The 12,933-nt window shown below is 40.9% G+C and overlaps 1 protein-coding gene across 3 annotated transcripts in view; it reads right to left on the bottom strand.

The window, feature by feature from the left end:
* Positions 1 to 9,004: 9,004 nt before the first annotated feature.
* CELSR1 (cadherin EGF LAG seven-pass G-type receptor 1) overlaps positions 9,005 to 12,933 on the bottom strand; it is a 393,160-nt gene continuing 389,231 nt past the window's right edge. For 2 of the 3 annotated variants that reach the window (XM_069229729.1, XM_069229730.1), the window contains exon 35: positions 9,005 to 12,853. In XM_069229729.1, coding sequence (XP_069085830.1) covers positions 12,829 to 12,853 — 25 coding nt within the window. In that variant the 3' untranslated portion in view covers positions 9,005 to 12,828. The remainder of the gene's footprint in view (positions 12,854 to 12,933) is intronic. The other variant, XM_069229728.1, reaches the window with a different exon arrangement.

The following is a 12,933-nucleotide window of genomic DNA, read 5'->3' as shown; positions in this document are numbered from 1 at the left end:
ATGGACCATAAAGAGGTTGGTGCCTGGACGCGGCTTTATGGCCCATCTTCAGAAGGCTTGGTTTCAATATTCAGATACTTTGATAAGTATTCATGCTTTGAAACCATAATTTCTGGAGGTGCTAAAACCAACCAGTGTGAGTGGTGGGTTAACTTTAACAAACTAGTACCAGCGGAGTCCAAGGGTGCAGGACTTGCTTGGCTCTCGCCAGTTTTCCTTCACCCAGAATCCCCTTGAAATCACAAAATGTGCTTAAAAAACACATTTGCCTTGAATTCCAATGAGCAGAAGTCCAGGGAAGTACCCAAAACTGATTGTGGAGACATTAAAATTACCTACCACAAAACAGCCTTGTTTTTTAAGTCAGTCACCTAAATATTTGGTCCTGGGCTCGGCAGCCATATAGGGAAACCTACCAAACTCAGACATTTCTGAAAACTAGACACCCAAGGCAGCCCACGTAATGTGGCGTGTTTGGATTTAACAAAGTTTTATTACCCAGAATACCCTGCAAAAGTGAAACGTTGATTAAAACCACTATTTTTCCTTTCTTTTTTATCACAGAAACTACAGGAATGTGCAGGGATTCTCAAAATACCTACCACCCAGTGTTTCCCCACTTGTCCTGATAAAAACACAACCCCGCTTGTGTGCCTGCGCCTAGTGCCTGCTTCAGGAATGGATCACTCCAGGGACATGCAAGGACTACCATTGACCCTTGTGTGATCCATTCCTGTTGGGGGCACTAGGCCTACCCACACAAGTGAGGTACCATTTTTTTCGGGACACTTGGGGGAGCGCCGGGTGGAAGGAAATGTGTGGCTCCTCTCAGATTCCAGAACACTCTGTCACCGAAATGTGAGGGAAAAGTGTTTTTTTAGCCAAATTTTGAGGTTTGTAAAGGATTCTGGGTAACAGAAGCTGGTGAGAGCCCCCACAAGTCACCCCATCTTGGATTCCCCTAGGTCTCTAGTTTTCAAAAATGCACAGGTTTGGTAGGTTTCCCGGCTGAGCTAGAGGCCAAAATCCACAGGTAGGCACTTTGCAAAAAACACCTCTGTTTTCTTTGGGAAAATGTGATGTGTCCACGTTGTGTTTTGGGGCATTTCCTGTCACAGGCGCTAGGCCTACCCACACAAGTGAGGTACCATTTTTATCTGGAGACTTGGGGGAACATTGAATAGCAAAACAAGTGTTATTTCCTCTTGTCTTTCTCTACATTTTTTCCTTCCAAATATAAGAGAGTGTGTAAAAAAAGACGTCTATTTGAGAAATGCCCTGTAATTCACATGCTAGTATGGGCACCATGGAATTCAGAGATGTGCAAATAACCACTGCTCCTCAACACCTTATCTTGTGCCCATTTTGGAAATACAAAGGTTTTCTTGATACCTATTTTTCACTCTTTATATTTCAACAAATGAATTGCTGTATACCCGGTAAAGAATGAAAACCCACTGCAGGGTGGAGCTCATTTATTGGCTCTGGGTACCTAGGGTTCTTGATGAACCTACAAGCCCTATATATCCCCGCAACCAGAAGAGTCCAGCAGACATAACGGTATATTGCTTTCAAACATCTGACATTGCAGGAAAAAGTTACAGAGTAAAACATAAAGGAAAATGGCTGTTGTTTTTGTCTCAATTTCAATATTTTTTTATTTCAGCTGTTATTTTCTGTAGGAAAACCTTGTAGGATCTACACAAATGAACCTTTGCTGAATTCAGAATGGTTTTTATTTTTCAAAAATATTTAGCTTTCTGAGATCCAGCATTAGTTTCACACCCATTTCTGTAACTAACCGGAAGGAGGCTGAAAGCACAAAAAATAGTGAAAATGGGGTATGTCTCAGAAAAATAGCAAAATTGTGTTGAAAAATGTGGTTTTCTGATTCAAGTCTGCCTTTTCCTGAAAGCTGGGAAGCTGGTCATTTTAGCACCGCAAACCCTTTGTTGATGCCATTTTCAGGGGGAAAACCACAAGCCTTCTTCGGCTGCCCTTTTTTCCAATTTCTTTTTTTTTTTAAATGAAAACTTTGCTCTATTTTGGCTAATTTCTTGGTCCCACAAACTCTGGGTACCCTTAGAATCCCTAGGATGTTGGAAAAAAGGGTACAAATTTGGCATGGATAACTTATATGTACACAGAAAGTTATGAAGGCCTAAGTACGAACTACCCCAAATAGCCAAAAAAGGGCTCAGCACTAACAAGGTTAAAAAGCAACGTTTTAATGATTTTCCAAAATAATTTTTAGTTGGGTGTATTTCTCATTGAAGTAGGCAGAGACGTCCAAGCTTTTCGTAGAAAAAGAAAAGTAACACCAGACGGCATGGACAAGGAAAATGAGGACTGGTTCTGGCCATGGATTATTAACAGCTGCCCATGGCTTTGCATCAGGATCGAAGCCAGTGAAGACATCTAAGATGCCCTCAAATGTGTTTGTGACATAAAATTCCTAAAACCAGAAGTTTGAAATAAACTGAAAGTACTGTACTACATATTTGGGCAGCTAAAGATGGTATTACAATAATAAATATCTGGAAACTTCAAGGGCATGTGTGGCCGTTTTGCAGCAGATTGTATTGGAAAAAAGAATAATTTTCCTTACTATATAGAGAACACGATAAGGAAGAACTGGAAAGTGTACCCATTTGTAGGAGATAGCTAATTATTGAAGATTATTTCTAAATTTTGGATTTAGGTGACTAGTAGTAGTGTGCACACATGAATGTAAAACCACAGCGAGTCAGACCAAAAGAGGCTGCAGTCTCCAAACAAGATGACATGGATACAAAGTTTAGAGAAGGGAGCAGATGAAAAAGCCAGAACAGCTCTTGGACAGTAGTGTAGAAGAATATGCTCAAGATGGCAGGGGTAGGATGGAAAACACATCTGAGAGGAGAGTTTTCAAGTAAGATTAGGACCTGAGTGGGGGAAAATGGAAAACTTAAGAGGGTCATCTGAAGAGCATAGAAAGATATTTTAGTGGGTCGCCTGAAATGGTGAAGACCAAGGCAAGCTCTGAGGAAGCATCGACAAAGGTCAAAACAAGAGGAAAGACATTGAGCTGTCAAATGGGAGCATGGGAATCAAAACTCAGGAGAAATGGTAAGACGTGGGAAGACCTTGAAGAGTATGGCTAAGGAAATGCACACAAACATGCCTTAGGAAAGAAAAGAAGACTTTATGTAGCCCTTGAATAGCATTGGAAAAGAAGCTCAGTTGATGGAACGCACAGGAAAGAATATAGGGCATTCCTTTGGAAGCATGGGCACAGGAAGGTGCACTGAGGGATGATGAGAGAGACATTGAGGAGACCTTGGCGAATATGGGCAGGGAAATTAGCACAAGAGCATGTCACAGGGAACAGTAAAAAAGATCTCATAGAGTGACAATGGGAGTAAAGATAAAGAGCGAGGAAGACCTTAGAGGCTGGATGGGAAAGACTAACAGTGAGGAAGGGGAAGACTCAGTGAAGCTTTTAAAGCTCACAGGAATGGGCTCTGGGGCAGCAGTACAAACTGCAAGAACCAAACTAGCCATCTGGGATCCCAGGCACTGACAAATACACAAAACAGCACAAAAGGTCTAGGGTGGTCCTTGGAGAGCATGGGAAGGGAACAATGAATGAAGGACAAATCATTTCTAAAGCGTTGCAGAAAAATAAGTATCAGGCAGGCCTGAAAAATGGGTTCCATAGGAACTGGTCAAAGATGTTCCAGCAAAAAATTCCACTGGCTGGGACCCAAAAAAGGAGAGAGAGCTTCCCTCCTGCTCTAGGTTTGTACACCCTAGGAACGCATAGGAGATTTTGGCTACACTAGTGGAGTGCCCTGTGGTTTATTTTTTATTTTTTAAAGAACAGATGATGGACGGACTTCTGAACAATGCAAACAGTCACCTCCCAGGCACAAAGATCTGGGTTTAATCCATTGTTTTTTTAGCTCACCATGCAAGCCCAGTTTGAACCCAGCCATATGCAAATCAGTCTTGACCCTGTTTCCCCATAGGAACAGCCCAGTCCAAACCCTCAAGCCAGGTCCTTCCTGGCCCAGAAACAAGCATCCTAGGACCGGTCTCAGAGTATCACCCTTCATCAGCCAGGCTAGCTTGAATCCAGTGACAGTGAGCACAGTACCCACGTCTGGGCATACCCTTCCCACTAAGGGCAACAAATGCAAAAAGAACAGATAATGGACAGAATGCTGAACAATGGAAACATTCACCCCCAGTCACAAAGATCTGGGTTTAATCCATTGTTCTTTTGCTCACCACACCACCCCAGTTTGGACCCAGCCATATGCAAATCAGTCTTGACCCTGTTCTCCATGGGAACAGTCCAGCCCGAACTGCCAAGCCAGGTCCTCCCTGGAACAGAAACAAGCCAGATCTGTGACTGGTGGTGAGTGTTTGAAATGTTTCAATATTGCCTTGTGCGCTCTAAGTTGCTAGGGTATGTCCAGATGTGGGTCCCTTGCTTGCTACGCCACTGGATTCAAGCTAGCCTGGCAGATGAAGGGTGATGCCCCAAAACCAGTTCCAGGATGCTGGGAGTAAAGAAATGGGGCTGTAGTTGGTGAAGCTAAAAGTGTCTGAACTAGTTTATTTCAAAGGTGGCAACATCAATGTCTTTTTCCAAGCTGATGGCACAATTCCAAGCTCCAAGGACAAATTGAATAGGTAATTGATCATAATACTAAGAGAAAAAGCTGCCCTAATCAGAATGTGCATAGGGAAACATCCGTAGGGGAGCCATGATCTAACATTTTGGATGTTCAATGCAGGTTTATCTAACAAAATCCTCTCAAAAGTGGCTAAAAATGAGCCTGATCTTGAGCAGACCTTAAACGAGATTTAGGGTCTCATTACAAGTTTGGCAGAGGGGATTACTCTGCCACAAATGTGACGGATATCCCCTCAGCCATATTGCAAGTTCCGTAGCATATAATGGAACATGTGATATGGTGGACGGGATAGCCGTCACGTTTGTGATGAAGTAATCCCCTCTCCGCCAAACTCGTATTGAGGCCCTTGGTCTTAACATTTTGAAAATCGGAGTAGGTGTTTTCAAGTTTCTCATAAAATAAAGCAGATAAGTTATCAACATGCAACTAAGAGGCAGAGGTCGCTAGTTTACCAGCCTCTGGCTTAAAATGAGATCTATATGACGAATAGGTCTTGGTGCATTGCCTGCTGTTGCAATGCCTATTGGCAAACATGTTAGCTTTCACTCTTAATATGTTTTCTAAGCTGTTGAAGAACAACTTTATAAGCCAACTTGTTGTCAGGATGGAATTTCTGCCAGCTTTTTCTTTCCAGCTGTTTACATCTGTGTTTTTCAAATTATAAGGTGGGACAGAACCATACTGCAGAAGGGAAATGTATTTTCCGTACACTTCTTTTGAGGGGTGACAGTTTATCAAAACCATGAAGCGGGACAGAATAAAAAAAACTAGCCACCTCTTTTATTCCCTCTGAAATTCACATTAATATGCATACACGTCTAAGATTTAAATCTCAGATAAGATCCAGGGGTGAGTGGCATCAACTAGCCTAACCATATCAGTCTAGACGGATGAGGTTGGCAGGTGACAAGGGACTAAACATTATCTGTCCAAATTAGCGGAGAGGGTTGTCCTGTACCCAATGACTGAGCTAGGCAAGATAAAGTCTCCTTTATGTGTAGGGGTCTTCACGTTTTGCAATAAGTTAAAATCAGACATGGCCGACACTAACTGCCCCACTATTCAGCAGTTAGGGGCAATAAAAGTGTATTACAGTAGCCAAGTACCATAAAGTTAGACTACTGTAAGTAGAATGGGGCGATCACATTCAAAAGTACTTGGCTAAGCCCATGGAAGTGCTTAGTGATAAATTAGGGCTCCAGACAGGAAGAATTAGTCAGATATTTTAATGAAAAAACAACTGTCTGCATGCTGAGCCCCGCCACCAGGCCAACCATCCCAGTCCATATGGAAAAATGGAACAACCATCAGCAATTGAAGGGCTACATCTGGTCCAGAACTAATATTTAACCATGTTTCCGTTAGGAATGCAATTTTCCAGCCATTATCATAAAGCAAACCCCAGATTTCCATTTATGCTTAGGGTAAATTTAGATTTAATTAAGATTTAGATTTAATTAAGCAGGCTTTTAATTCATAGCACCCTTTGGCAATGTCCAAATCATCTAACTTGGGGCTCCCTTTAGCAATTTCCCTTTCAACCAGCAATGTAGAATCCAAGCTCGGCCACAATTGTGGCAGTTTTAAGTTCCACATACTTCTAAAATATTGGAGGACTGGTCACCATACTTGGGCAGTCGCCTAGCCATTAAAGAGAAGCGGAAGAAAGGGGAACAACAGGACGATCCTTCATAGTGCACCGGCAGAGAAGATGCATAAGAGGGCACAGGGAAAAGGGAACATTCATGAGAACCTTGGAGAGCCCCGTTGGAGACTGACAAGTGTTATGCGGGAGAAAGGAAAAGACACGGTATGAAAATGGAGAAGCATGGGAATAGGTATTGAAAGCAGGAGAGTTGAAATTGATAACACCCATAGGATCTGTTGAATAGTGGCAGCAAAGATGCCAAAGGGGGCAACAAGAAGAAAAGTAATGCCAAGTACAGCTCTCAAGGAGCATAGTAACCTTAACAAAAGGGAAAAAAGTGAGGAAAGCCTCATTTGACATAGTAACGGGGGCTCAGTATGTCTAATTAAAGAACTGGTGACTTGTGAAGGAACATGAGCAGTAGAGGATACCCAAGGGAAGCAGGATGAAGAGGACGATCGCAGGGAGGTCACTGGGTTCGTGGATGGGAGAAGATTAACAAGGGGGCCCTAGTAGGAAAGGGAAGACTTAGCAGTGCTCCAAATGGGCCCCCGGAATAGAATTCCATTGCATGAGGGCAGCACTAATACGCAGAAAAGACCATTGTGGTAATCGTGTAGGCTGAAATTAGGAGAAACCGGAAGACTGCGGAATAAGAAAGGCAGTGAGATGGATGGACTTAGGGGAGGCAGAGACTAGAAGGATTTAAACAAAATCAGAGAAGAAGTGGCAGGAAGGAGACTGACTCGAGGGATATCTTTGTGAGCAAGAGGAGGGAAGGAGCACAGGAGAGGAGCTGAATGAAGGGGATGGCTCAGAAGACTTGTAGTGACCATGGGAACAGTGTCATAGAGGAGCAGAAGCATGACATAGTAAGAACGCAGGACAGCCCCGGGAAGGGACGGTGATGAAAACTGATGAGGGAGGGTGGAGGAGAAAAAAAATATAAAACCTGTAAAGCATGTCCAGGGAACAGAATTAGAAGCAGAAAGAACTTGTTTCCTTAGAGAGAGGTAGTGGAATGATAGGGAGTCATAGTTAGGAATAGAAAAATATGTTAAACGATTAAAAGAGATCAATGATTTCCTGCCAAAACACTACACCCTTTTGACCTCCATTAACAAGCTGATGGTAGACTACAACAGATTTCATATAATCCACTTCCAAGTAATCACTCTGGATTAACTTCACATAACTCCCATGATAAGGTAGGGGGTTAAATATTCAATTTCTCATAATCGTAGTCATTTACGCGACTACATTTTGATGACCTCACAGGAGAGATAACCAACACATTGAGGATTTTGGACCCGAAGAAAAGGGACTTGAAAAGGTCACAGGATTCATGAAACACATGTTGGCTGTCTTGGTATGAAACATTGATGCTGCTGTATTTAAACTGTGCTTTTCGTCATCCCTTGAAGATTGGTTATGCCATTTTGTCGTCATAAAATATCTGACTCATGCACACGAGGTGTTTCTATTAGTTTTAAACTAATGAGCATGTATGGTTGTGATAAATAAGGACACATGGTCCCAAAATATGAGCGAAGACTTGAGGACACTCAACTGTGGCCACTGAGTTTATGACCTACATAAGTGGTAGGTAACATGTCCTCTGAAAGGGTTTTGACCAGAGCTGGATTAGTGGGCAGTTGCTGAAGGGACAGTCGATTGCTTGGCACCCTTCAGTTTGTCGCAGGTATATAAGGACGGTGTTCTAATTTACATTCATCCAAACAGATCCAGAATTACTAGTCTTACATGCAGTACAGCACAACATCCAAATGTGATGTGTTGTGTTGTGCAAGGGGGAACACTCAGTATCTACTAAGATTGGCTGGCTGCTGGCGTCAACACCTGCAGGCTTCTTCGCATGGCTCCCAGCCTTGCACAATGGTGCAGAGGTAAGCGTCCAATGTTTAGCATGGGATTTGTACTGGAAGCATATCATTTCAATACAAATTCCTATGCTTAAACAAACGGAGAAGGCCTTTGAGGCCTTCTGTACACTACATCCTTTTTTGAAGAAACAAACATTTCTCCATCGATATCTTGCTTCACGAAGGCTTTAACCTTTTAACGAATTTGTTTTAGTAGATTGGGTTTTGTTTTTAAACTTATCAGAATTCGCATTAATCTGCCCTAGTAACACCGCTCTAATGTGCCCTTGACAAAGCTAGGCACAGTGGTGGAAAGTGTGTGTATAAGTGGTGCAAATTCTTTTTTTGCGCTGTAGAAAGTTGCCCTTTTGAGTGCAAACCACCTTTTGCATTGGAAAGTAAACAGCATGCACTACTCTGCGTTGTGCTGACGTCCGTGCAATGCCTTGGCAAATCTGGATCCAAACTCTTAATCTTCCGTCATTGTCCTATTGTTCGGTTATAAGCAACACTGCCACATCAACAAATATTTATGCCCGCCAGAGATAGAACAATTTTGAGATTTAAAAGGATAGAACAGTTCCAAGTATCCAAGACACTATTATCTTGCGTTCTGGAAAGGGCTGTGAAAATGAACAGTAGAAATGAATGCAATAAGGATTCCCTACAGTAAAACAAGAAATAAACACTAAATACTGGGTTGGCTCGTTTCTTAGGCTACTGTGAATTCAATCTCCTTGAAGTTCTCATGTCTGGACAAAAAATAAAATTCAAACCACACAGGAGTACAAATTTAGAACTTAATTTATGGTAACATCTCTGCTATATTTCCAGTGTTCTGCACGTTAATAAATATACATTTGTTTAGAAAAAATCCAGTGTCTAATCTGTCAAAAAGTCATAAAATAGGTTTACATTTGTACGTCATTAATAAAGATGGGTGCTTTTAACACCTTTGATCAAATTTAAATCAATTACATTTTAGGGGCAATATGTACACACTGTAAGAGCACTTCAGAGTAGGTCAAGCATAATGGGATTTACAACAAAGGTGTAGCTTTCACAGGCCCTTAGGACCTCAAAGAATCAAAATCACTGTTAGCACTCGTCTTGCCCCGCATAAAAAAATAGGTCGCATGCACTCCCACTCTGCAAAAAAATGTCAGTATTTTTTTCAGTAACTAATTTAAGACTAACCTTCCTATACAGTTGCAAAAATCCACTTTTCACATTGTTATACAAAAGTAAAGTCTTCATCTACTTTGCCCGACACCATCATTATAATGTCCATTTGATATACATTTACTTTGGGACTTGGTGGTAAAGTTTTCTTAATATGCAAACTATATAGCAACTTTCATTTGGATACAGTGAAATTATGCACATCCTTATCCCCCTACGCAGAAATCGGAATGTAAACCTGAAAAGCCTATTCCCATATCCCCCAATCGGACATGCAGATGTGCACCCTTTGCACCTAATAACTTTAGATTTTACATTTCATTTGTGCTATTATCAAGCAAAGGCACAAAATCACGAGTCACCTTTTCACAATATACCGAATACATTATATGGTGGATGTAGCCCATTCTTTCTCACCGCTACCAAAAATGACAATACAGTGCAAGCTGCTTGGTCTCATCCTAACTTGTGTGCTGTGGGGGTTGAGTTGGCAGTTCAAAATGCTCCTTTGAACACACTTGCTGCTGCAGCAATACCACGTTGTAATAGAATCAAGTCACTTTGCAAGTCTGTTTATGTATCATAACATACAATGCAAATGTCTTCAACAGATCCTGCGAGAGCACTAAAGAGCTTGCATCAACTAGGTCAAATTCAACCCATCATATTTTCCAAGTCAATGTAGGTGTTGTCGCTACAATGTTTTTGTTTTCAGCTTACCTCTCACACAACTCATCTCCTCTATCAGATGGGGCATATTTCTAAATACGTGGAAATACCAATGGAGAAGCCTCAATGATGCACCTTTGTGGGAAGATTAAATGGATTTGGGTGCTTTGAGTTACACCATACTTTGGTTTGATTGAAATTAGAGGAGGAGATTGGATCATTAAATATTACGTATCAATGAACTAGAAGCGTTTTACATGAAGAGATTTGCACACGATCTTCTAATTTGGAGTGTGGCAAGATTTTCTTTTTTCAAGAAGAGAAAGTGAAAATGTTATGTTTGTTTTTTAGCAACAAATTGAAGCACATCTCCAAAAGTTACTGAAAGAGAGTCTTGAATTGATGTAGAGTATGATTTGCACTGAAGACACAGATTCTGTCCTTCTCAGCAGATAGAAGCTTGTAAGTGAATAATACAGTAGTAAGAAATAGGCAGGGAACTTTGCTCCCAGTCAATGGTTACACCACAGACTCACAGTAGACCAGCAGGTACTGGTATGGCAACATTCCACGAGGTCCAGCCACATTTTTGCATCAGACCTCTGAGTCTAAGATGGCAGAAGACTCACTGTTTACTCTGGATCAATCAGTGAGAAGCACAATGAATTTGCATCATTTAGTTCTACATACTAATGTATTTAAAATGTTTATACTGATTGGCAAGAAGTTTGTAAGAAGGCATTTTCAAATAAACGCCTTTTAATTTAAAAAAAGAACTAAGCAGCAAGGGGACTGTGATCCAAAAGGGTGGAAAATAGGTAAACAAGAATGGTGCATTACAGGGGGTTTTCAAGAACAAAGGGATTTTTCCCTTGTGTTAACAAAATTGGAATTTTGACCAAACTATATTGAAACCAATTGATTCAAACTAATCCGAATTTCATGTGTGCTATAATTTCAAACTATTTGCCATCAAACAATTGTGTTTAACCAAATTGCAATTCAAACCAAATTGATGCAAACTATTACCAAAGAATTAATAACAGTTCTCAATATTTTGTAAATACATCACAGAAGAGACTCAACCAGGGTGTGATACTGTTCTTGAGGTGCATCTTCCTTTGACTAAAATTAGACTATAAGTACACATTCCACTTGAATTAGGGTTGAAATACTGTTCTTGGCTTCTGAGGCAAAAGATGGCTGTTGTGCATCATGGTCCGAACCACTTCCTTATGACAGTAGCGGGTGTGTGGGGAAAGTGAAAGACCATGGGGAATATTTTATGTCCATGTCATAGAGCAAAACAAAGGATACCCTTCTAGCGTACATCTATTTTGTCCTGGCCAGTCTAATAGTTCCTGTATGAAAGCAAATTGTTCTGCCGAATTTGTTAAGATGGTACAATAATTTGGCACATTTCCTATTTCCAAAGATATGACTTTCAATAACAGCGACCTAACATAAAATCTCATCTCCTGTCTAAACACAAACAATTAGTGCTTCAAAGCTATATTAGTTAAAGGGAGACAAATAATTGTAGTATCTTGCTAAATGTGTTGCCAAACGTTAAGGGGACATGACAACATTTACATAGTGCAGAAGAGTGCTTGTTCTTGGGAGTCATCCATTTGTCCATGGTGGGATGCTGCCACACAGACCTTTGAAGGATGCATGAACATCTGGCATGTGAACCATTCAAGCTTTATTCCATGGCACTCATTAAGAATGCTCCAGTATTTGCCCTAAACTTTTCACTGTAGCAAAGTTTAGCAAAGTTTTAAAAACTCATTACAAAGTGTGTTTTTCAGCTTTCCCTTTCACACACATATCAGGTAAAATCAGAAAGTGGAAAGATCGGTACAAATGGACTAAACAGAAATGCATTAAAATTGAATTCGTTTTCTGGATTTTGTTTCAGAAAGGGTTAGAACTGGAAGCAGAAACTAGCACAAAAAATACAATGCCTTTCTATAGTGACGAATTTGATGTCTAAATTGAAGTATATTGCATTTTGAGAATGTTCATGGTGACCTGTGTTTGCTCATAATGCATGGGTCAGTTATTTAACACAAGGCAAGTTCAAGTACATTTGTGCAACCTTTATATAAAAATATCAGAGGACCATTTCAGTAAATGCCGAAATATCAACTTAAACTCATCACAAATTTAAAATGTACAAAGAAGCATATTTTCTATTTTACAGTCACCATACAAAATATATAAAAAGGTATCTACAAATTTTATATAAAATACTTTTTTTCCAGTAGTGTCCAAAAATAGTCTTCTGGTGATCAGGAAGGGCACTTGGTGTGATTCTCTCTTCTTTATTGTTCATTAGGCAAAAAGGTCACACGGTGACAGAATAAGATTGCACCAGCTCATTGGATCGCCCAATAGATGGCCATTAGTGCGGTACAAATAAGCAGTTGGGCTGCACATGCCTGGGAAGGCATTCTGAGCGCAGTCATAAAATCCTCTGGCCAAGGCACCACAGCCATCTTGCGCATCTCCAGAAATGTTGGCACTGGGCAAATAAACAAATGCTGAATCCAGCTGATAAAATATCCATCTTCGGCAATTCTGTACAACTCATCAGCACAGTTCATTTATTTACAGGTTGTCCGAAACGCGCCATAATGTGCAACTATGCAGGAAGTGGCATCACCCTCCGCTGGTATGTCCTTTCCCCAAAGCTCTGAGAAGTGGCATTTCAGCAGCTACTTTGCACAAGCAGTGGCCTTCATGGTTTCCTGATGGTTCAAATTGAGGTTTCGTTACTGCCGCTGTTCATGAGGAGGAAGCATGCAATATTAGGGTTAGGTATACACAAGCAAACAAGAGTAGGCATTCCATGTTAGTGAAC

This window comes from Pleurodeles waltl, chromosome 4_1 (assembly GCF_031143425.1).
Source record: "Pleurodeles waltl isolate 20211129_DDA chromosome 4_1, aPleWal1.hap1.20221129, whole genome shotgun sequence".
Lineage (NCBI taxonomy): Eukaryota > Metazoa > Chordata > Amphibia > Caudata > Salamandridae > Pleurodeles > Pleurodeles waltl.
The sequence above is the reverse complement of the archived record's forward strand: the minus strand, read 5'-3'. Positions and strand labels throughout refer to the sequence as shown.